The 25445-nt window shown below is 41.7% G+C and overlaps 1 protein-coding gene and 1 long non-coding RNA gene across 3 annotated transcripts in view; both read right to left on the bottom strand.

Annotated features, from left to right (window-relative positions):
* Positions 1 to 25445, bottom strand: part of LOC146513442 (polypeptide N-acetylgalactosaminyltransferase 18-like) — a 245275-nt gene that overhangs the window by 27812 nt on the left and 192018 nt on the right. For both annotated transcript variants that reach the window (XM_085165437.1, XM_085165438.1), the window contains exon 9: positions 14670 to 14765. In XM_085165437.1, the coding sequence (XP_085021563.1) occupies positions 14670 to 14765 (96 nt within the window). The remainder of the gene's footprint in view (positions 1 to 14669; positions 14766 to 25445) is intronic.
* On the bottom strand, positions 18056 to 24419 carry LOC146513445 (uncharacterized). The gene is made up of 2 exons (XR_014874943.1): positions 23044 to 24419; positions 18056 to 22086 (listed from the first exon to the last, which is right to left on the bottom strand). It is a non-coding gene; the product is annotated as an uncharacterized LOC146513445 (long non-coding RNA).

Here is a 25445-nt window from a genome sequence, read left to right as displayed (position 1 = left end):
AGATTATATCTCTCGGCTGGCCTGGGAACGCCTTGGTGTTCCCCCGGATAAGCTGGAGGAGGTGGCTGGGGAGAGGGAGGTCTGGGCCTCTCTGCTTAGGCTGCTGCCCCTGCGACCCGGCCTCGGATAAAGCGGATGAAGATGGATGGATGGATTATTAATGTGTCAGAACTTTAAAGATATCGATGCTCATTCTGCAAATTAATGCTTATTGGTTGGTCAAGAACTTCTACCATGATGTAATCTGTTGATGGCACCAAGTTTCCAAATGATATTCAGTCATTAAAGCTGCAGTTAAATGACCTCAGAAATGTCTGTGAGGATGAGGATGGAGGTGATGCTTTCAACGAGCTGCTGCTGGAAATTCTGAACCGCTGCTCATGTTCGTGTTTTTTTCTTTTCCCTTTCTTATCCATATTCCCATCTATTCCTTTCTGTCATGATCCAAGCAGCCAGGAACACACAGGCACAAATGTAATCTTCAAAAAAATGGGTTTTATTATACCCCCAAAAAGGACAAGATGATTACAAAAATTCAAAATAACAAATATAAAGTTTTTAAGAACCAAGTGGGCCCATAAAAGAGGTTAACTTAACAGAGCGCTACTCAAAAGTCACTTAACAAAAACATAACTCAACAAACTGACCTGCCCAAATGAGAAACAGCTCCAGTTATATAGCAAATGAACAAACCATTATATACACCAAAGGTGAAAACTAAAGAGATAACAGCTAAACATCATTCAAGAAGAACCCCATCCCCCTGCACGATCACAATAGATGGTCCAGTCCACTTTATTGGCTTCTGCATTTAAACCAGCTCCACCCTCAGCCTCCCCTTTCAGCCAAACCAGGAAGGGCTGGAGCGGAGGTCAGGTAACTCAGAAAGAGCAGAAATATAATCACTATAACATATACCTATATAAAATAACAAACAAAGCAAAGTCTATTCCACCATTTGGGCTATAGCTTAGTGCTGTCATGCATTACAGGTAAAGTCAAAATATCAAATTAGTTAACTTATGATCACAGAAGCTTTAGAGCATAACGTAAACATAAGACAAAAGACCAGATGAATATTACCTAAGTATCTCAGTTGTGTGGTTGCATGCAGCCATCACACTTTCCTTCAACAAGGACAACACATGTTAATGATCATTAATACACCAAACATATGAAGTGTAAACATGACAGATGGTAGCAAAACTGCTAATTTACATCTGTAGTCTGAGGACAGGTCACATAAAACAAGCAAAAATCCAACAGGAAAGAGTTAAACGTAGGAGTGAAGATTTGGGTGCTGTATGGTGTCACACCTCCCCTTACAAGAATATATTTTTACTATAAAAACCCTAAACTTTCATCAATACATAGAAAACGCTGACATTGATGTTGTAATGCTTGAGCTACAGCATCATACAGCCCTATTCATCCTGGATTATCAGAGTCTAGACTAGTGGGTGTGACACAGACACATACAAGATGTTTATATTATAGAGAAGCCGTAACTCACAAATCTGTCTGATCCTGATTCAAAAGGCTGTGGGACTGATCTACTCCATCAGCTCTACGTCACGCCAACAACTTTCTTTGTAGGTTTGTAATCGTTTTTGACTCAACTGCAAACTGTTGCATCTGTTCCATCTTATCTTAATGACCTTGTAGTACCATATCACCCTATTAGAGCACTTCGCTCTCGCTCTGCAGGCCTACTTGTTGTTCCTAGAGTATTTAAAAGTAGAATGGGAGGCAGAGCCTTCAGTTTTCAGGCCCCTCTTCTGTGGAACCAGCTTCCAGTTTGGATTCAGGAGACAGACACTATCTCTACTTTTAAGATTAGGCTTCAAACTTTCCTTTTTGCTAAAGCATATAGTTAGGGCTGGACCAGGTGACCCTGAATCCTCCCTTAGTTATGCTGCAATAGACGTAGGCTGCCGGGGGATTCCCATGATGCATTGAGTTTTTCCTTTCCAGTCACCTTTCTCACTCACTATGTATTAACAGACCTCTCTGTATTGAATCATATCTTTTATTAATCTCTGTCTCTCTTCCACAGCATGTCTTTATCCTGTCTTCCTTCTCTCACACCAACCAATCACAGCAGATGGCCCCGCCCCTCCCTGAGCCTGGTTCTGCTGGAGGTTTCTTCCTGTTAAAAGGGAGTTTTTCTTCTCCACCGTTACCAAAGCGCTTGCTCACAGGTTGTCATTTAATAATGGAGTTCTCTCTGAATTAGAATAGAGTCTTTACCTTACAATAAAAATCGTGGCTGTTGAGTTGGGTGTTCGTCTTGTAATCGGAAGGTTGCCAGTTCGAGCCCCGGCTCGGACAGTCTCAGTCGTTGTGTCCTTGGGCGAGACACCTCACCTACCGCCTACTGGTGTTGGCCAGAAGGGCCGATGGCGCGATGTGGCAGCCTCGCTTCTGTCAGTCTGCCCTAGAGCAGCTGTGGCTACAACTGTAGCTGCCTCCACCAGTGTGTGAATGTGAGAGTGAATGAATAGTGGAATTGTAAAGCGCTTTGAGGGGTCCCGAAAAGCGCTATATAAATGCAATCCATTATTATTATTATTATTAAAAAACACCTTGAGGTGACTGTTTTGGTGCTCTATAACTAGAACAGAATGGAAACTTGAATTAAGCTTCTCTTGTCAGCTCCCCTCTGCACATGTGTGAGGAGGTGAACTCAGTGAGCGATCAGGGAAACGACGCACAGCATTCAGAAAGTCAGAATCAATCAAGAAAAGTGCGACTGGCACATCTTAAGAATCATTACGCTGAAAAAAAAAAAGCCCTCACTTCTCTGTCCATTTCTTAATTGGTCGTCCAGAGATAACGACACAGACACAGCCTTAATGACACTGAGCAGGCAGAGCCGCATAAGTGTGAAAGTGACTTTGCTTTATCTGAGACTCCCGGTGAGCTTATTACTGACAGTTAGGGATGCAGTTAGGCAGGCTAATCACTGGTGTTTCCCTCAGCCATCTGCTGCGGCGGCGGAGAGGCGACGCGAACGCAACAGCTGCAAAGTTGTCTCAGAACATAATGAAGAGGTTTGTGTGGATGAGTGGAGCAGAAGGAGGAAGAGGAGGGAGTTTAAGAGAGAGCGCAAACAACGAGGATGACTCTAAACACCGGCTGTTTTTCTCTAAAGACACCTACGATGAAACATACTATAAGCCCCTCCCACACACACACACACACACACACACACACTCTCCTCGTGCCTATGGTACGACAACTTTTGTTCGTGCCCCTGGTACACTGACCAGAAACACTTTGCCACACACCCACACACACACACACCCACACACCCACACACACACTCTGAGCGCTCATTACGGTATCAGCACCGATCACATTGATCCCACTTTTAATCGGCTTACAGTCATTTAAAAACAGATCAGTGAGATGACAATCTCTCCATATCTCCATTTCATAAACGCAGCTTTTTAACGACCCACAAAACAAACTTGTCTATATGCGACTTATTTTTGTCTTTATTTAAATAAAGAAAGTTACATATAGGAAGGCTGCAGATACACGAACAAAGAAAACATGTTTTTACACATCAATTTGGGCAAAGGTTAAAAGTTTTCTCGAGTCCAGTAATTGGGTTTCTCTGGCAGACAAACACCCACGTCCACATACTATTAGCTGAGAGTTTTTAAAGTTTGGTAATTAGTTTGCGTTTCTTTGTGTTAAACAGACTCCCTGGTGAAATACCTCCATCTTAAATCTTTAACGCACAAACAACTTCCCACAAAATGATAAATCGGCGTCGCCTAAATCACAGTCTCGTTATAAAAGAAAAGTGACGGCTGGAGGAAACAATCTCCTCCTTCCTCGGCTGAAAGGCTTCGATGTGTCCCACCACTTGGTTTCTCTTTGTAGATGCCTGTTTTTGCCTTATGGACACTTGCAAACATCAAGTTCTGCTCCAAGATTTCCTGCAGCGAGTTCATTTCCGCCTGGACACACAGCTCCAATATCCTGCTAATATCACTGTGTGCATCCACAGAAACACACAGGGATGCCAGCACACAGTCACCATTCACACTTCTTTGTGGCGTGTAAACCACAGCTGTGATAACATCCACAAAAGACGTCTTACTGGTCCAAAAATAAGCACTTAATTGAGTGCCAGCTAGTTAGTACGTTCACACTGCAAAAAAGACACACACACACACACACACACACACACACACACACACACACACACACACACACACACACACACCGGGTAAACAGCCTCAAAGGTCTCATTTTCAGACTTCATTGATCCAGCCACAAACCAATCTTCTTAGCAAGGCTACACAATCCTGAGGCTCCCATCAGATTTCTATTACCTGCTTAATTTCCACTGCAATTTCTCGCTGTTCTGTCGAAGGAATATTGTCATCCGCACCTCCTGCACACGACTGAAATTAGCCCTCGATCCAACAACGGCATTCATTTCCCAACTTTAGCAAACGAGACACGGAGACGGGTTTCCTGTTTAGAAACACTTGAGCGTGTGTGTGCAGACGGGCTGGAAACAGTTTTTTCACCTTTCAGAAATAACAGCTTGAAAACAATGTAACTTTTTTTTATTAAAGTAGATTTGTACAGCATGTTGACTTTGGGAGAAGCAATCATAATGGAAAATTGGACGAGTGATAACAAGTTGAAACTAAATAACTGCTCCGGTGTAGCTTCACACTCAGACACCCACAACCAGACACACACACAGACACACACACACACAGTTGTTATCCCTGATGTGTTCTTCGGGTTTTTGGAGTTTAATTTTAATTAATTTTTGTTTATTGTGAGCTTTCCTCTGTTTCTTGGTTCACTTATTATGTAGATTTGATATTCATGTATTGCTGTCATTTTTCCAGTCATCAGTTCTTGGTTCCAGTTTCTGTTTGTAGAGTTTAGAGTTTATTTTGTCCCATCTCACCCTCCTGTTTCTTTTCCCCTGTGTTTAGTTATTGTTTCTAACTTCCTGTTTTATTTTGGTAGTCATTTGTCTCCCTTCCCTTGTTTGCCTTGTATCTAGTTTAACTTTTCTTCTCTGTTCTTCGTGTCTCAATCTTGCTACCCCTCTGTTTCCACTATCCCTCATTTCTCTCATCTGTATGTATGTATGTGTATATATTAGAGATGGCACGATACCACTTTTTTATGTCCGATACCGATATCATAGATTTGGATATCTGCCGATACCGATATGAATCCGATATAGTGTTTTTAATCAATAAAAAGTTTTAATATCTTGCTGCATTTTGTATAAGTTTATACTCAAGTTTAAATAAATAACAACACTAAAGCTATTCTGTTATACCTGTATGTAAAAAATACAACAAAATATTTCATAGTTCAGCAAAACTGATCAATCTAATAAAGTTAAACCTGCTCCATCCTCCCTATTCTGGTATTTTAAAGAGTACTTAGCAGAAATATTAAGCAACCAAACTAATAGGGTTGCAAACTCCCAGCAAAAAAAAAAAAATAGGGAACCACCCTCCACCTCATGATGCTTAATCGATGTAATCAAATTTAATTTGATGCAGTGTGAAAAAAATGCACAGAAATAATTTATTTTTCAAGAATAATTAAATAGATTCAACATCTTTCTTCTACAGAACTGCAGACTGCACAGATGGTTCCCAAAGGAAAAAGTAGTATAGCTTACTAGGGTATATTAGACTTAACAGTTACTATATACAGTAATGGACTTCTATACATTTTACATCAGATTAAAACTTTGGGTGTAAGATTCAGATAATTATTTATTAAAAGCTCGACATTTTAAATGAGAATAAGAAAGAAAAGTATGTCTTTGTGCCCCCTTTTCCCTGTTAATGCCCTATCGGCCCCCCTGGCTAAACTTTGCTAGATCCGCCCCTGCACAGTTACGTCAGCTGTAGAAAAAGATCCTGGTGTAGAAATAATATTAAATAAATTCTAACAACAGCTTATCAAGCTTAAACGTGCTGCTGTTGTTCAGCCGCTGGTTTCCTGCAGTCAGGTTTTGTTTACAGTCGAGCCGACTGAACCTAAATGCAGCATGAAGTCGATAGCTGTGGTCGTTCGCAGACACATTCATATAAGTGCTTTACTGAACACTTGCCAGCGAACTCCGCTCTCTGAGATCACTCTCCTCCTCTGTGTCTTAAATGGTCTCTCTATCCCACCTCGGCCCGTCTATCCTCCTCTTCCTCCCTCCCCTCCTCCGTGTCGGAAAGCTCAGAAAGGAAATTAAGTAACGTTATGCACCATTAACACTCAGCAGTTCATCAGATATTCAAAGACGTGCATCTGTTTACACACACACACACCTAATCTAAAGGACTGGACGAATCAGAATAAAAGGATCTGAACTGGGAATAAAAAGGACTGCAGGGAATAACATTACAAAAGATATTCCGCATGAATAAAGAATAAAGAAGGAAAAGTATCGAAGGCACGACAGAAGACCAGAGGAATACTGCAGACTTTGATGTCTGCTATGAAACGCTTCCTGCTGCTTTCCGCTCTGCCTCCTCGGGCTGCGTCTCGCTGATGTCTAACAAACGTGGCATCTTTTTGGCCCGAGTGAGGACGGCGCCGGCGCACTTTTACCAAGCGTCTGTATGAACAGAGTTACTCACCGAGGCCTAAAATTTCATTAGTTTAATTCGAGTTGTGGCAGCTCATGCGTGAATGTGTATAAAAATATCCATTAACAGAAGAGATTATGGATTTATCCATTATATACTAACATCCTCTAATCCCGTGATGATTAGCACAGCAGGTACAGGAGAGATAATAACTTCCATTTCATTTTCTGTGCAGTGCGCACTCGCACCTCTGATTCTGAAAGCCTAAATATCCGGGGTCTATAAAGTGATTAGTTCCCCTTTGCTGATTCTGTCCTGTGTAACGATATTCTGCTCCTATCTTCACTTATCCCAGCACAGCCCCTAAATATCCCTGTTATCTGAAGACCCTGCACAGAGCAGGAGGTAAATTATGGCTCGCTTTTCTTTTGAGGAAGCTGAAATTTCCATCCATCCATCCATCTTCATCCGCTTTATCCGAGGCCGGGTCGCGGGGGCAGCAGCCTAAGCAGAGAAGCCCAGACCTCCCTCTCCCCAGCCACCTCCTCCAGCTTATCCAGGGGAACACCAAGGCGTTCCCAGGCCAGCCGAGAGATATAATCTCTCCAGCGTGTCCTGGGTCTGCCCCGGGGCCTCCTCCTGGTGGGACATGCCTGGAACACCTCACCCAGGAGGCGCCCAGGAGGCATCCTTGTCAGATGCCCGAACCACCTCAGCTGGCTCCTTTCAATGTGGAGCAGCAGCGGCTCTACTCTGAGCCCCTCCCAGATGGCAGAACTTCTCACCCTCTCTAAGGGAGAGGCCAGCCACCCTTCGGAGGAAGCTCATTTCTGCCGCTTGTATCCGCGATCTCGTTCTTTCGGTCACTACCCACAGCTCGTGGCCATAGGTGAGGGTAGGGACGTAGATCGACCGGTAAATTGAGAGCTTCACTTTTACACTCAGCTCCCTCTTCACCACGACGGACCGGTGCAGCGTCCGCATTACTGCAGCTGCAGCCCCAATCCGTCTGTCGATCTCCGGCTCCCTTCTCCAATCACTCGTGAACAAGACCCCGAGATACTTGAACTCCTCCACTTGGGGCAGGAACTCATCCCCGACCCGGAGTGGGCACTCCACCCTTTTCCGGCTGAGAACCATGGCCTCAGATTTGGAGGTGCTGATCCTCATTCCTGCTGCTTCACACTCGGCTGCGAACCGCTCCAGTGCGAGCTGGAGGCCCTCACCTGATGAAGCCAACAGAACCACATCATCCGCAAAAAGCAGAGATGAGATTCTGAGGCCACCAAAGCGAAAGCCCTCCGCCACTTGGCTGCGCCTAGAAATCCTGTCCATAAAAATTATGAACAGAACCGGTGACAAAGGGCAGCCCTGGCGGAGCCCATCACCCACCGGGAACGAGTCCGACTTATTGCCGGCAATGCGAACCAAGCTCTTGCAACGGTTGTATAGGGATCGAATTAAATTTCTTGAAAGAATTTTATTTTAAATCTAAGGCTAACCGGGAAAGTCTTAGAAAAGTGAGTTTTGTTAGAAGAGCTGTGTTAACATCATATAAGGTGCATGAATAATACAGCATCATGCTGCATCCCAGAGGAGGGAGCAGGTTTGGCTCACAGCCTCCACTTTAGGCACTGCAGACTGGGACTGAGGGCGCTCTGCTTTGCCAGAGGCTGAATACATTTACCTGTCCTATCTCTGATTAGCCTGAGCCAAACTCACGCTGCAAATGTTACAACTTTTCACGAAGCATCAACCTGTCAAACCTAATTTTAGCAAAACCAGCACACTTAGAACGAAGCTTTTTATTGACGCTCAAACCTTCACGGTGGCCTCGCCCGTCTCATTTTCTCGCATTTAAAAAATTGATTTAAAAAAAGCCAGTAAGAGATAAAAAAAGGCACCACTCAATTTCTTTATCAGCACCTGCTGATTATGCTTTCCCCCAACGGAGAGAATATATGGAAGGCAAAAAGACGGGTGAGGGAGGAAATGCAAACACAGCTGTTTCAGCTGATGCTGTATTAACGAGTATGACCCAGAAAGAAAGTCGGATGTTTCCGACATCAAGGCGCCGGTCAAAGCTATTAACTTTAGTGACAATGGAGGCGAGGTTCGGCGTGTCAGAAAGCTCCCTCGATGCTACGTAGGCGTCTGCTTCTGATTATGTGAGCCTCTTTACACAATACTGACAATTTAATGTGAATTTTTAATTTTGTGAGGCTGCAGAGCTGTTCAAAGCAGAGACGAGTGGCAATGCACAGTCCCGCTCGCTCACTTTTTAAATTGTTTTTCTCCGGTCTGCATTAAGGAGGCAATGAGCGTAGCCTTTACCGCCCCTCAGAATTCAATGACCTTAAATCTGCAGCGAGCTGATAGAGTTGTTGATTGGCCTCGGTGACTCGAGCAGAACTTTTCAGCTGCAGAGGCTAAAAAGTTTCCCGTCGCGACTAAAACAGCACGCAGAACGTGAACCTTATTGGTGGTGGGTCTCCTCGCATTTCATTTTAAATCTATGGTGTAATTAGACGTCTAACTCGTGAGGCGTCCGTAGCTCAAAATAACTGATGTTGTGACTGTGCAGTCGCCTCCGTTTTAACTTCTTAACTTGATGGACTCAGCTGGACCTGTTATGATTTTTCTTATTACCTGTCATATATCTATAATTCCAGTGATGTGCTCATATTATACAAGCCCCAAGTTTATGTACTCCTTGTAAACTTTAGACTGTCCTAAGAAACAGATTAAAGCATTAGCGTGTTGTGCTAGTGCAGACTGGGTTTTGGCATAAAAAACAAAACAAACTGTTGTTGTTTACAAAGAGAGCGCAGTGAGAAGACTGCATGTGCGAAGCAACAGCTCAGAGTTTTGCAGCAGCCTCTTGCATATGCATTTCCTTTCTCAGGCAAGAAAATCAGAACATTTAAACCCCGTGTGCCAGGTGATTTGCTAACGTTTTTGACGTGCAGTTTGGAGATAAGATAAGATAAGACTTTATTGTCATTGCACAGTCAAACATAGTACAGTAGTACAATGAAATTGGAAAACTGTCCTACGTCGGCACTACATATAACACAACACGACACGATATGACACATCACAACGCAACACAGTATAATAACTTAGTAATAAAAAAGAAGAAGTGTATTTGTATTGCACACTGTTATTATTGCACATTAATTATTATTGCACCTTGTTATAAATATAAATATAAATATTATTATTGTTATTGTTTTAAACATTGTTACCTCCCCCCTAAAAAAGTCCAGGGAGGTAGCCAGTCAGGTCAGCTATTTGCACTGATCAGGGCTATTGCCCTGTTGTAAAAGCTGTCCTTGAGTCTATTTGTTCAGGACCTCAGCAGCCTGAACCTCCTGCCGGACGGCAGCAGCTTAAACACCCGGTGTCCTGGGTGTGTACCGTCCCGTAGGATGCTGCGTGCCCTCTTGAGACAGCGAGTGCTGTACAGGTCCTTCAGGGAGGGAAGAGGATGTCCAATGATTTTTTGGGCCATATTGATGACCCTCTGGAGTGCCTTTCTGTGTGCTGTGGTGCAGCTGGAGAACCACACACCGATGCAATACGTCAGCACACTTTCAATGGAGCAGCGGTAGAAGACGGTCAGCAGCTCCTTCTTCAGGTCCATTTTTCTGAGGATTCTCAGAAAGTGGAGACGCTGTTGGGCCGTCTTTAAGACCGCAGAGGTGTTAGAGCTCCATTGGAGGTCTGTGTCTATGTGCACTCCCAGAAACTTGAAACTGGAGACCCTTTCCACGCACTCCCCGTTGATGCTGACAGGCTGCAGCTCGGACTTCCTCCTTCTGAAGTCAACTACCAGTTCTTTTGTCTTGGTAGTATTGAGGTCCAGGTTGTTATCTACACACCAATCTGACAGCCTCTGAACTTCAGCTCTGTACGCCGTCTCATCTCCCCCAGAGATGAGCCGAGGTGTTAACTGAGGTGATATTTAACGCAGGAAAAGCATCTTAACTTTTTGCACTTGATATGGTTGCAGTTACTGCTGCACGGAGGAGACCTCGCACAGATTTTAGAGCGAGTGTTTGAAAAGAGACGTTTCTCCAATCGTCTAAATTTATTTGCAAGATCAGATAAACGTGATAAAAACTTCTGACCTGGAACTTCCAAATTAAAGGAGTCATGCAGCACCAGCAACGACTCTTTGATGGGTGTCAGTCTGATCTGTGGATTTATGTTAATAAACTTTATAAACAACATTTGTCTTCAACAACGTTTTGTGACACTCACATTAAACTCTTATAGTTTCAGGACCATGGACAGCGCACACGGTTTTCATAGTGACCCACACAAACTCAGCTGCATTTTAATAATACACACACACACACACACACACACACAGTTTGTTTCATGCTACAGAAAGCAACGCCACAATATTGCTGCACAGCTTACAGTGTTAACTACCAAACCCTGTTTCCATTATGGCGTCTTCCTGCCAGACTGCTGCTCTAGGTCTACACCTGTGTGACCTATGACCTATATTTGACCTGTAGCATATATTTATATGCTTTTCTGAATACAATTAACAAGCTGCTTCTGTCCTGTTGGTAAATTACCCAAAGTTGAATATCATCTCATAGTTTCTTGCCAGATTTGATAAGCTGACTGCGCCCGTGTTTAGATCTCTGACTGCACACACGTCCCCCACCTGAGGGTTAACCAGGCCCAGCAGAAGAAATAAAGAATTATGGGTAGCACTTTATAATACAGCCCATGACTAAGAGGCAATTCAAGGTATTTTACAAGGTATGAGGGGGTGACCAGTCAGGTTTAACAGGAAAGAAAGAAATAATTATGCTGTAAGTCGATGTAGGTACTGCAAGTAATTACAAGTAGTGCAGTTTCTATGGTAATTCTGCTGAAAAACAATGTTTCTCCATCTAACATTAGAGACGAGCTTTACTAAACTGTCAGCTCTGTGTGACTTCAGTTGTTTTCTTTCACAGTTACTGTTTAAACACTTTCTAAATGCGTGTTTCCTTTCCTGTAAGTTGGGTGAGGCTAATCCACTCTGTAATACGATCGACGCCCTAAAAAGCAACAGTGTGCTTACAGTGTCAGACGAGGGTGTGTTGTTTGTTTTACCAAGAAGTTAAACAGCACTTACATTATTTCTTTCCTGAAAAACCTGATTTTTTTTACCACCTTATTCTAATGTACCTACCTTTAAGTATTTGTAGGGAAATATAATTACTTAATTTGAAATAAAATACCATGAAATTCAATTTTCCATTTTCCATTTTTCCCCATTACAGGGGAATTAAGCCCTTTATCATAGGTGTTACTAAATTATACTGCATTGTGAATCATACAAAGCTACCCGACCGACAACAACGCAGATGATGATTACTCGTCATCTGAAAGCAGCTGCTTGCAGCACTGAATCCACACAACAAACTGACAAGTGATGGGTCGTTCGCGAACGAAATGGCTCTTAGAGCCGGTTCTTTGAAGTGAACGACGCGAGCCGGCTCCTTATCGCGAGCCGTCACGTGGGTTTTTTTTTTTCTTTCTCTCACCCTCTCTCTCGCACTTTTTTCCGCTTCACTCCACACGCGAGCCTTGTGCTTTACGCTGGGAAGAGGGGGGAGGGGCGGTAGTTACACTCAGTAGCACAGGAACAGAGACAGAGGGAGAGAGAGAGAAAGAGAGCCAGGGACAACAACGTCACATTAGAAAGGTATAGTAATCATCCACAACTATTTTCGGTTGCAGATGATAAAGGATTCAGAAAGTTTATTCATGCAGGTCCATATGACAGAGAATATGCATGTTATTTTTGTTTTCATATTTTAATTTATATTTAATTGTGTTGTGGTTTGCAGTGTTTTGTGTTGTTTCACTTTAAATTTGTAAAAGGAAAAAGCTGAAAATTTAAATAGTTAAAAGTTGAAATGTGAATAGTTGATTTTTGTATTATATGATTTATTTATTACATTTTATGTGGAGTGAATAAATAAAAGTATATTTACGGTGGCCCCTCGAGACAAAGCACGTACAAACTTCAAATCACGTACAAACTCCGAAGCACGTAAAAACACGTACAAACTCCGAAGCACGTAAAAACTCCGAAGCACGTAAAAACTCAAAACACGTACAAAAGACAACAGAAGTTCTCCAGGATGCTGGGCGCAGTGTTGAGCTTTTGTTACCTAGTGGCTACACAAGCCAGCAAGTACCAACGACCAGATCTGGTGTGTGGTAGTAACAGGTAAATTAACTTTTTTTTTTTAATTATTTGAATATATATGAGTGCCTGTGTATAAATACACAAACAATACACACATGCTTTCAATTGTGTAATTTAAGTGATCTAGTAGCTCTGCTTTGGAAGTTCAGTTCATGCTAGAAATGTGTTTTGGAGTTTGTACGTGTTTTGTCTCTAGGGGCCACCGCATATATTTATATATAAACATATATAAATAAAACCACTTTTTTTACGTTAGTAATTCCTTTTGTGCATAATTTTATATTATTGTTAATAATAAATTAATTAAAGCAACAAAACAACCTGAAGAGCCGGTTCGGAGCCGAAAGAGCCGGATCTTTTTAGTGAGCCGAGCCGAAAGAGCCGGATCTCTAAAAAGAGCCGGAAATCCCATCACTAAAACTGACCACTGTCGGGATGAGAAAATTATTTTACTGTTACTATTCATGACCATTATTATTACTGTTGCATTACTTATCATTTATCATTATCATTTCATTAGAGCATTTATTGAAACTGTTGATGTTACATTAAAGTCTGTATTTCAGGTCTGAGCTGAATTACATAATAATCTTTCATTGCAGGTGCAGCTGTAATCATGTTATACACATATTGCATTTTTGTGCTAATTAAAGAGTTGAAGCTCGGTCAAGTTAATTAATGGTCTGAAGCTTCGGCCACCGCGATGTTCGACCGATCTATTGAGTAAAGTGACCCACAGCTATTGAAAAGACTGCATACATGCTTACAATTCACCACATATTATATAGAAATAGAATAAAGGCCTGTGTGCCCTCATGTTGCACTGGAGTCTGCCTGGTAACACATGACTCAAACGGAGTCAGGCAGCATGCTTCTGAAATGTCTTTGTTTGTCGAGTAAGGTCATGCACTGAGGTCAAGACACACACAGGGTGCCTGCACACATACATATGTACTATGTATTGCTCAAAACTGCAAGTTGTACCTGCATACGTGACAGTTTAATTCCACAGATAAGTGAAGTGAAATAACAGGAAGTATCTGGCGATAGTGGAGGAACAAAGGAAGGAACTGATCTTTTTTAGAATATGTCCTAGGATCTCTGGAAACTTACTGGAACTTATGCTTGTTGATTATCTGCTTGTGACGCACTATTTTCGTATATATATGACACCCCATTTATTGTTCGAAGAAGATCGATGCTGTGTGAGTGATCGTGCTCGGCTTCCCATATGTACATCATATGTTAATAAAATCATTGTTTTGACGCACCTTACTGGGACTTGGCAGTCGTTTGTCTTCACCTCAAATCACGAATTCAGGACACCACCTTAAAGCTTTTGTTTTAGTTTTCTGCTGCGCACCTTTGCTCTCATTAGCATTAGCGTTAAGTGACAGCAACACACACACAGGCTGCATGGACCCAACGATAGGCAACTGACAGCTGAACTCAATCGAAGCGCCAGAGAAACTTTACACAGCGATAACACGTCTGTCTGCTGCTTTCAGGGGTTTTTCTGCCCCCAAAGAAACAAAGCAATCAGCAACATCAAAGTGTGCTTTAAAAAGCTGCGTAATGACAAAATGTTTCTGTTTAGAATCGGACAACGTGCTAACTGTGCCGTCTTTCTGTTACGATGTGGAAAAAGATAACACTCACTCATCCCTGCTACATAATGCAACTTTATGCAAGGGTTACTCTCTCCAAATCCCCCATTTAAACTAACAAAGACTGCAGAGGACTCTAATTATCTGCTACTGACAGCCTCCCTTGGGGGGATTTCTCTGTGTGATCAGTATTTATCAGTGTCTCGAAGCGGACGAGAGCAGAATGAAAACCTGAGCCGACTTACTCACCTGAGGCGTCATACCATGGCACAGGTACATGATGGGGACGTTGTCGGTGTCAGGTCCTTGGTCCAGACACAGGTCGTCTCTCAAGCTGTTCTTCAACTGAAAAACAGAGTGAAAACTGACATTATAGGAAGTGAAGCTCAGGAATACAAAAGGACAAGACTGCCGACTAAACCGATTTCATAGAGCAAACAGGACACACGAGGAGGGAATGACAACGTGAAGGGGAACAGAGGAAAACTAAGGACTAGGGATGCACCGATACCGATACTGGTATCGGGTATCGGGGCCGATACTGTAAAATGTGTGTGTACTCATACTCGTAAAAGTTAACCGATACCATGAACCGATACCAACTTATTTCATTAATCAGAGGGTGGCTTGTCATTTCTGTTGTAGTTTTTTAGATTGGCCACTAGGGGGACATCCCAAATCCAACTAACGAAACAGGGAAGCAAAACTAAACATAATGCACATGAGATGAGGGACTGTCAAAATAAAACAGGAAGCGATAAGAACACAGACTCAGGCAAAGACACGTGAGCTTGACACTCGCACGGGGAATAACAGACATGGAAACACACGACACAGCGGGGAGACAAAACAAAGCAAGCAACAGCCAAACTAGAACACAAGAACCACACAGGACAGGGCCAAGAGAGGAGGACACACCGAGGAGAGACTGGAGACGAAAGAAACAAAGCTAAAGAAGAACTAAGAACTAGAAATGTAACAAAAATGTAACAAAATCAGACTGAAGATCAGAATCTTCCACAAGTCTAAACAAACACAGGACCCAGAGGACCAGGACATCTAAGGTCTGAAATTAAGAACAAAAAATTAACTGTTTTTGTAAAAGTCAAACGTTGTGCATTTAAGAATGAAACATTTTTATACGTTATTTTATGTTTTTTCCCTCTAATTGAAGAGAAATTCCCCGTCTGTGCTGATGAAACTGCTTTTGAGTCCACTGGTTTTGATCCTTTGATATTTTGGAGGAACAACTCATTAAAGAGCTGTAATTCCTTAACCCTTCCTTTTTAATGGGCTCTTAATCCCCTCAAATTACATCCAAGAGAGTGCGCTTTAAACCCAAATTCATTATTTTACTGTCACTTGAAAGTGTTTTGGGAGTATGATAAAGAAACCAGCTAAGTCAGCGATGATGTGGTCCTTTCTCCACAACCATGAAAATGAAGACGTTAAAGAAAGAAGACGCTCTGTCTGGTTTTCCTTATGGATACGTCTTTGTATTCCTCTCACAAACGGAAGACGAGTGAAGCCGTCTCCCTCTCTATCTGGCTGTCTCTCTACATTATTAATTACTCCATTATGACAGAGTGGTGCACTACACAGCTTTAGCTGCGTGGCTAAAGTAAAGACAAATGGAACCACTGCGGGCTAATTACTGCTCGCCGCGAGAGTTATGCAAACACTTTACACTAACATTCACCTTTTTTGGCAGCTGCAGAGTCATATTTCAAAAAGAAAGAGCATCTTTGCTTTTTGGGTCACAGGTTATTTCCTCAGTTTGGCCACGTTCCACAAAAAATTATGAACTAATTGTTTAAAGTAGGCAAAAGAAAAACTAAAAAGAACTTCAGGTTGTCCTTGCTCCGTCTATTCTGCTTCATGGCTTGTTTTCAGATCTCAGCAATTATCGCACTGAGTGCAGCGCTATTAATCCCTAACCCTCAGAGAGGGAGGATCCTCCAGCAGGCCAGTATCGCTGTGCATCGAGCCCGTGTTGTAGCCAATATCCGAGTCCACGCTACCCATGGAAGGGTTTCGGCCTAAAGTGAATAATTTACCCTGGTGTCTGTAGGATACTGTTACGTTAGATATACCTTGGGCAAGATACTCAACCCCCGAGTCCTCCGATACATCTGCAGCATGTGCACAGAAAACCAGCGGCTGTGTGCACATATGAGCTCTAGTCTTTGGTGTGGTCATTAAGTCTAGAAGGGAACCATAAGTCAAAATGCAGAATCATAATCTGGACCGTCTGTAACTGTTGATCAGTTAATCGTGTTAGTTTCTGCTGCATTTCCATTTCATGCCATCACTTCCTTATGTTATTCTCTCAAAAGGCAACTTAAGTATAGAGTTGAGGTTAGTAAACTTTGATGACTTAGTCAAATCTGATGCCAGCTGAGGAGCTAACAGTGAAGGGTTAACAGTTTGAATCCCAGTATTCATTTCACTCTGGTAACCAGTATTAACTAATATTAACTATTAGCCAGATGCCTGAAACTACAGTATCGCTATCATAGCGTGAAATCAAACTGTTTAATGCAGCCTTGGTAATATACAGCAGAGATTTTTGTACTTTGACCATGTTCGCTTGAACACTTTACAGATAATAACAATCTGTTATGCTGCTTCATGACTCATGAAGTGTCATGAATCTTTGTGCGATGACTGATGCGCTCACACATGCATTACTTTCCTCTGTCTCTCTTCCACAGCATGTCTTTATCCTTCTCTCACCCCAACCAATCACAGCAGATGGCCCCGCCCCTCCCTGAGCCTGGTTCTGCTGGAGGTTTCTTCCTGTTAAAAGGGAGTTTTTCCTTCCCACTGTCGCCAAAGTGCTGCTCATAGGGGGTCATATGATTGTTGGGTTTTTCTCTATATGTATTATTGTAGGGTCTACCTTACAATATAAAGCACCTTGAGGCGACTGTTGTTGTGATTTGGTGCTATATAAATAAAAATCAATAGAATTGAATTAGTCATGGTTTAGATTCCATGTGATATCAACGGTCACAAAGCCGTGGATAACACGAGAAGAATAAATGATTCATTTATATTAAAGTAAAGATTTTAAAAATTGAAAAACCATAAAAATATTCGTAATCTTTTTATACAGTCTGTAGTTTTTTCTGTATTTAGGCTAAAATTGATGAAATTATAGAAAAAGTGGTCAATGAAGTTAAGTTTCTTAATTTTACCAAAAGCGATGTGTATAGTTATTGTTTCTTAAAACATAAGCTAATAACTCAGGTCTCTAAGTTCTCCGTGTTTTCTGAGATGTTTTGTAATGGCGGATATGTCAAGCTAGCTCATATTCACGTAATATAGCGTTTGTGCTTTTATTCTGGTAACTTCCTGTATGACCGGAAGTGTACAAAAAAGACGGAAGAAAATGGAAAACTAATGCTAACGGAGAAAAGGGAGAGAAAAACATGGTTAAATTGTACAAAAACGAACGGTTGTAGCTGCATTCGACAGTGGAACAAGGTTTGTAATGTACATGATTTAATTTGAGCAATCTGAAATGCATAATATGTATTATATAGTTTAATAGAAAACGGTTAGACCAGCGTAATGAGCGGTTAAAATGGTGTTACATGAATAATATGGTAATTGTTTTATTTGTTTGTCTAGCTCTTACGTTGGTTCGTTGTCTGATACACGGCAAGGAATAATAAAGGTCATTCAACAACCATCAGTTCTGGCCTTCTCAGTCGACTGGATGCTACATGTTGTTTTTTTCCCTTTTTCGTGATAACATCTTCAGTTTGGGTGACGTTTATCTAAATTTTCCTTTCCTGCACATTCCACACAACAAACTGTTTATTATCTGAAGTAAAATATTCACCAGCAGAGCTCTGATAACAGCGATAACCGCAGTGTCGTGAGGACTGATGTGATGCGAATGCACACATTGAGGAAACCTGGCTGTTAATATCTGACACTGAACTGATGACCTTCGGTAAAAGTTCATCTTTGTGAATCTCACAGGTTTTCTTTAACAGCAGGTAAACGGTGAGTGGAGCCATCTTTACTCTAAAAAGAGCTGATTTGAAATGTCTCTTTATGTATTCAAGCTCCGGTCTGAGTTTGGTCGGCTCCAGGTTTATTCATCATTAACTTGGCAAAATACAAACATTACTTTTGAAAGTTGAATGAAAAGCTCGATGGGTCCACATTCACACCAAACCGAGTCTCAAAGGTGAAGTATTTGGAGTTTATGATGAATGACAGAGTTTATTTTCTCCACTTGCAGCACAGCTGGCCTCAGCCAACCTGCAGAACCCGCCGTTCATCGGGATCACGGATCGCATCTCTGCCTCGGTTTACTTAATGCAACCCATCGCCTCTCTGCGCTCCTCTGCATCACGTCAGAGACAGTCCTGTGGAGGTTTCAGTTTGTTTTTGATCCATTATTGAAGGCTGAGTGAAGCTTTCTGTTTCACAATATCTCACGCTGCTTTTGGACGTATCACAGCGCTGCAATAATTAGATTTTTTATTGATCCCCTGAGGATTTTTACTTTTGTCCCATTTCATAGAGGGTCAGAGGTCAGGCTCGATTACACAGCCAGTGGCCGCGATGACACCGGATGATTCAGTGTTTTGCTCAGTGGAGGTAAGGAAGCAGGAGGATTTAATAGTTGTTGAGATACATCAGTCTGGACTCCACCAGCTGATAACTCTTCCATCAATCAGGCCGTGCTCTCGAGTCCAGGAGGCATCACATCAGGGGCCATTTCACTCATGACTAGGGATGGGTACAGGTATCCGGTGCCATGATGGCACCGGTTCTGACATAAACGGTAGTAACCAGACAGAAAAGCAGCGCACATTTCGGTCCTTTTTTTTCCTGAGCTGTGATACACTTTAGATTCTAGCCAATCATTTTACGTTTCCGAGGATAGTAGGCGGGTCCAGGTACGTACGTTCTTTTAGAGCAGAGCTACAGATTAAAATGCCCAAGGCGAAGCGGTTAAAGTCTGGCTGTACTTCACAGCAAAAGATGCAAACTCAGCAGCTGCAACAAGTGCTTTAAGCTGATACTGTGATACTGTCAAAGGAGGTAACACCTCAAATCTGATGAAACACCTGGCGACGCATAGCGTTTTTTTAAAAGCCGAGAAATGCGCCGTATTTGATAGCTTGCTGCGAGACCTCACACCGAGCACATCTACTGCAGGTGTGGTGCCTGTTATCGGACCCGGAGTTAGCAACATCCCCCAAAAACCCGAAGAGGAGAGTCCTGGCCCCTAGCCCTGCCAGTGTAGCAGAAATGATGAGGGATGATGATGCAGCAGCAGCCGTTCTTCTCTGCGTGAGTAGCTTAATGTTGTTCGTGTGTAATTTACGTTGAGTAGGCTAACCACGTTATTACATTAATGCATGTAAGGTGAACTAGCAAACATCATCATAGCTACATGCGGCTGTCTTCTTGTTTGATGGCAGATACTCCCTTCACCCTGGCCAAAAAGGCTAAAATGACCGAAGAAAAAGTGGAAAACAGTTAAACATGAGAGGTTTTTGGACAAAGTTTGTGTTTTTTTCCATTGTTTAAGCTGCTTCCAGCCAAGAGTGATACCATATATGCCCCATAGCTGCAGAAAAGGCTAACATTGTTATCTTTTTACAAAAAAACAGCTGAACATGAGAGGTTTTTGGACCAATTTTGTGTTCTCCATTCTTTAAGCACCGTTTAAGCACCGGCACCGTTTCAAAAGTACCGGTTTGGCACCGGTATCGGATAAAACCTAAACGATACCCATCCCTACTCATGAAGGCAATTTTTGATGCACTTGTATTCCCATGCTATGTCCCTTTGCACTCCATAACATCTAAAATTTTAGTTTAGTTTACGTTATTTTCAGAAGTTAAAGGTCTCTAACATACAATACAGTGTATAAATCAGAGAAAACCATTCTTTATATTTCATGAGGAAAATGGGAAATAGAAGCAGCGATTTAGTAAAACATGTCAACATGAATGGAAATTAAGTAAATAAGGCAACAAAGAGCTTAAAAGTCAAGCTTTGGTGTGATCACCTTTTTTCTTCAGCACAGTCTGAACTCACTGACGTGGCCTTTCCTTCATTTCTCTGAGTGGTCTTCAGGAAAAGTTCTCCAGGCTTCCTGAAGAACATTCAAAGCTCTTCTTTGGATGTTGGCTAACATTTCTCCTGCTTCAATGATGTCGAGGTCCGATCCACGACTGATGCTGTTCCACTCTGTGTTTTTATCTCCAGGCGTGCTCTTACTGCACCTGCAGTGTGTTTGGGATCGTTGTCATGCATTGTTCTTCATAATTCCATTGATTTCACCACAGACGTGCGACACCACCGGCTGAAATGCAGCCCAAACCATAACAGATGCTCCACCGTGTTTAACAGACGGCTGTAACTCTTCTGTTGTGGCTCTCGCCTGACTTCTTCCAGATTCATTTCCAATTGAATTTCTCTCTGTTTCCCTTCTTTAAGCATGGCTTCTTGACAAAGCACTGTCTGTGCTGTGTTCGGTGCTTGCCTCGTGTGAGCTGTGTGTTCTTGTAGCTTTGACTTCATGCTAAATAAGAGATGAGTGTGTAAACAGATGGTTGTCACACCAGAACGCATGTCGCCCTCTCTCCGACTGCTATCTCCCGCAAGATATTGTTTTTTTGGCAAATACAAAACCTTCCTATCTACATCTCTCACATGTCACCGTGGCAACGCTTTCCTCTGACACACTCGAAGCCAAGCCCCGCACGTGCTCAGTGGTGTCAACAAATAACTCCGTCCGGCCCACATTGTGATTGAAGTGTTTATCGAACAACAGCACAAGAGGTGATGCGGAGGCTGCTTTCAGAACTGGAGATTCAATTGCTGCCGCTAATGTCCGCCCCTCCACCCACACATCTATCAACACATAACTCTTTTCTTCTTCTATTCAGCGACAGAATTGACGTTCCACAGACGGGATAAAACTGAAAAGTCCTTTTTAACTACAGGTGGGAAAACAAAAATGGTTTGCATCCAGCTTGCAGACAACAGATGATTGAAAGTTATTTGAAAATAAAATAAAAGAGAGACCTTACACCTGTAGCTCATCTCGAGATGAGAACAAGCATGTCCCATATGCCTGAAAATAAGAGGCTTCAATCTGGTGGTTCCACAGAAAATCAGTGAGTGCCTCATCTGACCCCCTCCAAATCAGCTATTTGTTTATATAACAATTATAGTATTCATGTAGTACACTTCATAGGTACAAAAGGATATCACTTGAAATTTTCTGGCCTGAAAATCACGTCCAGGCTCTTCCACAAACCTGGAACCAAATCAGTTTCACACCAGCATCGATGAAACTGAACTAAATATATTTAAAGTGACTTTTTACATGCGGCTAAAGATAGTCTGTCCTGAACAGAGTCGTAATATTTGTTCACAGATTGAAGTTCTGTCACGGTTCAGTATTTTGAGTTTATTATGTTTTGGTTTAATTTTGCATCATAGATTGTTCTCTTGTTGTGATTGTGATGATGATTATTATTATTAGAGTTTCATGTTTCTGTTATCCATGTTTTAGGAATTGTGGTTTCATGTATAGTTCAGTTCCATGTGTCATTTTCTGTCTCTCTGTGTTGAGTCCGTGTCTCTGAGTTGTGATTCATGTTTCCTGTTTTATTGTGAAAGTCTTTGGACGTGTCCAAATTCATGGGCTGCTTCCTCCTGAGGCCGCATTTGTAGACCGATTACGTCACAGCGACGCGCCGAAGGCTGTCCAAATTCGTAGACTCCTCCGAATGCAGCCGACAAATGCGTCCTCCTTTTCCCCGAATTTGAAGGATGGGTCGGGTGTGTCCTTCGTGGCCTACCATATCCCAGAATTCATAGCGCGGCCCAGCCAAACTCCAGTTTCCAACAATGGCGGCCGCTACTAAGTTTTAAAATTAGTCTTACTAATCTTTCTGGGTCACAAAATAAACTTTTAACATATTTTCAGGTGAGAAAGTAGCTGTGTAAACATCAAATATCTGCTCGGTTTATCAAGATATCGCATATTTGCAAAAGTGCTTCGACGTTTTCGGAGACGTCTGCTACCCACCAGCTCGATAGCTCGCCGGGAGCTCGAGGGTCACTGAAGCCGCCGAGAACGGCACAACTCCCGGCACATCATTTTCAGATCACCGCGGAGTTTCGCTGCTCGGGTTAAACGTGATATATAAGTCACTTAGACAACCTAAAAATGTTATTGTTGGGCTTTTTTCAGTGTTTTGTTTGTTCGTGAGTAAATCGGTTTGGCTGAGATTAAAGTTATTAGATTAGATAAAATAAAACTTTATTAATCCCCCGGGTGGGTTCCTCCTTGGTTTTTACACAGCTGAATAAACGTCAAACAGAAAACTGATTAAACAGAAGTGTGAGACGGTCGAGAGTTTACTCCAGTGTCCTGTTATATTTTAGATAGCAAGGAGCAGACGGCTGAGTTTATTAAACTCCACCGAGACAGCGGTGACGCTAATCTGAAGGCTAGACCGTCCAATTTCACGGCCGTTTACTTCCGGCCTACCCGACCTTCTGAGGACCCGGCCCACGTAGACCGCGAAGGCCGGGTCCTCAGGAGGATGCAGCCCACGAATTTGGACACGACCTTTGTCTTATGTTAGTGTGTGCAGCTTTGTTCCCCCTGTCTCGTTAGCCCTGATCTCTCCCAGCTGTGTCTCCCTCCTGTTGCCGATTCCCTCGTTACTACCCTGTGTATATAAGCCCTGTGTTTTCCCGTGCTTGGTGTCGTGTCCCCAGATCCTCAGGACCCTCAGATCCTGCCTGTGTGCTCCTGCTTGGTTTCATGGTTTGGTTTCTGTTTCATGCCAGCAACAAAAGCTGTGGTTTTCAGTTACATTTTGTCTCGGAGTCCTGCATTTGGATCCACCTGCCCGCACACAGAGCCCTGACGAGTTCAGTCATGCACTCTGCAAACCCGAGTCCACTGGCACAGCAGGAGGGATCCAAAATGAATACGGATCACGGATTCAGACCAGATCCAGTTCAGCTCCGGTCGTTTCCCAGCTCATCCCATCCGAATCATAATGGCTTCATTTCCCTGACGTGAAGGCTCCTTTGCTCTAAGCTATACTAATTTATGCAATATATATAAAAAGTGAAGCAGTTCTCATAATGTGCTTCTTTTTAATGATAAAACTTTAAATGAAAAAAAACATGGAAAGTTTCCCTGTTTTTTTTTCAGGAATCTGAAACTATGACTGAACTGGAGAACATTAGATCAGAGGTTTTATCCAGTAATAGCAAAAAAAGTGAGGTTGTTACATTTGATCAGTAGATTAAGCTTTTACTAAAAAATTATTGAAACATAGAAATGATCATTAACTATAGAAAAAACTGTTTTTATTTATCAAACAGTGTCTTGAGGATAATAACGTCGCAGACCGGGTCACAGCTGAGTAATTAGATTAAAAATCAAGAAGAAAAATAAGATTCCAGCTTCATTTAATCAAAATTACATTAGTTTTATTCTGTCTATCATGACAACGAAGCTAATCGAAATGAACCTTTTTAAACTTCCTGTTTCTTAATATAAACATGGCGGTCAGCACTAACACGTGTTCATGTTCAGGGTGAACATTCCCAGAGCTGATTGGAGCAACTCTGATCAGCTGTTCTGGTGGCTCTGAGTTGATTTTTAAACTCAAAGATTGTTTTACCTGCTTCCTCGAATAGGGCTGAAGACCAAACCTCATTTCAGTTTACGAGTTATTATTTTTATTTCAGAGTAACAGAAGCATGCACTGATACTGTGGACATTTTATCTGATTTCCTATCATTCAAAAAAAACTCAAGAAAGTGAATTTTGGGCAAAGCTTAAATAATCATATCACCTGGTGGGATACGGTCAAAATAACCTGGAGGTTATGCGGGTTACTTTGTACCCACATTTTGTTGCCAGGTTCATCATCTAGCTGTATCTTTTTTTTTTAAACCCTTACAGGTGTCATGTTTCCATCTCATGTCAGAATGTTACAGAATGTTTAAGTAAGTTAAAAAAGTTTAATATAATTGCAATATCAGAAACATGGCTCGATAATGAGAAAATTAGTGAAATGGGACTGGAAGGATACGAATTATTTACAATGAACAGGGTGAATAAAAAAGGAGGCGGTGTTGCCTTATATGTAGATAAAGTTTTGAAATGTAGTCTGATTGAATGTATGTCAAGCACCATAGATAACGTATTGGAATGTGTCACTATTGAAATCCATGTTGAAAAAGCTAACAATATAATTATAAGTTGCATCTATAGGACACCAGGTTCATGCCTTGAGACATTCAATGAAAAACTTGCTGCTATGTTTAGCAACCTAAATGATAAAAAAGTGCAAATAATTTGTGGTGATTTTAATATAGATTTGCTAAACCCAAATGGACATCAGAAAACAACAGATTTCATAAATACAATGTATAGTAACTCCTGTAATTATAAAACCAAGTAGAATAACAATTGATACAGCTACATTGATAGATAATATATTCACAAATAAAATTGACCATGAAATAGTAGGTGGACTTCTTATAACTGATATAAGCGATCATCTTCCTGTTTTTGCAATTTTTCAAAACTATTTTGGGATTAAAACTAAACAAAAGAATCAAATATTTGATATGATATGACTTAGAACAACAAGAGCCATTGCTGCCCTCCAGGTGGACTTAAAGGAACACAATTGGAATGAGGTTTTTGCAAATGAAGATTCAAATAGTGCATATGATGCATTCTTATCAACTGTAATTTCACTATATGAAAAACATTGTCCTTTAATGAAAATCACTAGAAAGCATCACAGATCAAATAAGCCATGGATCACAAAAGGGATAGAAGATGCATGTAAAAAGAAAAATAATCTATATAAGAGATTCATAAAACAGAGGACAAAAGATGCTGAAATAAAGTACAAGTTATATAAAAATAGATTAGTAAATATTATAAGAACAAGTAAGAAAGAATATTACCACAAATTATTGGAGCAAAGTAGAAGT

This window comes from Neolamprologus multifasciatus, chromosome 7 (genome assembly GCF_963576455.1).
Source record: "Neolamprologus multifasciatus chromosome 7, fNeoMul1.2, whole genome shotgun sequence".
NCBI classification, from domain to species: domain Eukaryota; kingdom Metazoa; phylum Chordata; class Actinopteri; order Cichliformes; family Cichlidae; genus Neolamprologus; species Neolamprologus multifasciatus.
This window is presented reverse-complemented; position numbering and strand designations above follow the sequence as displayed.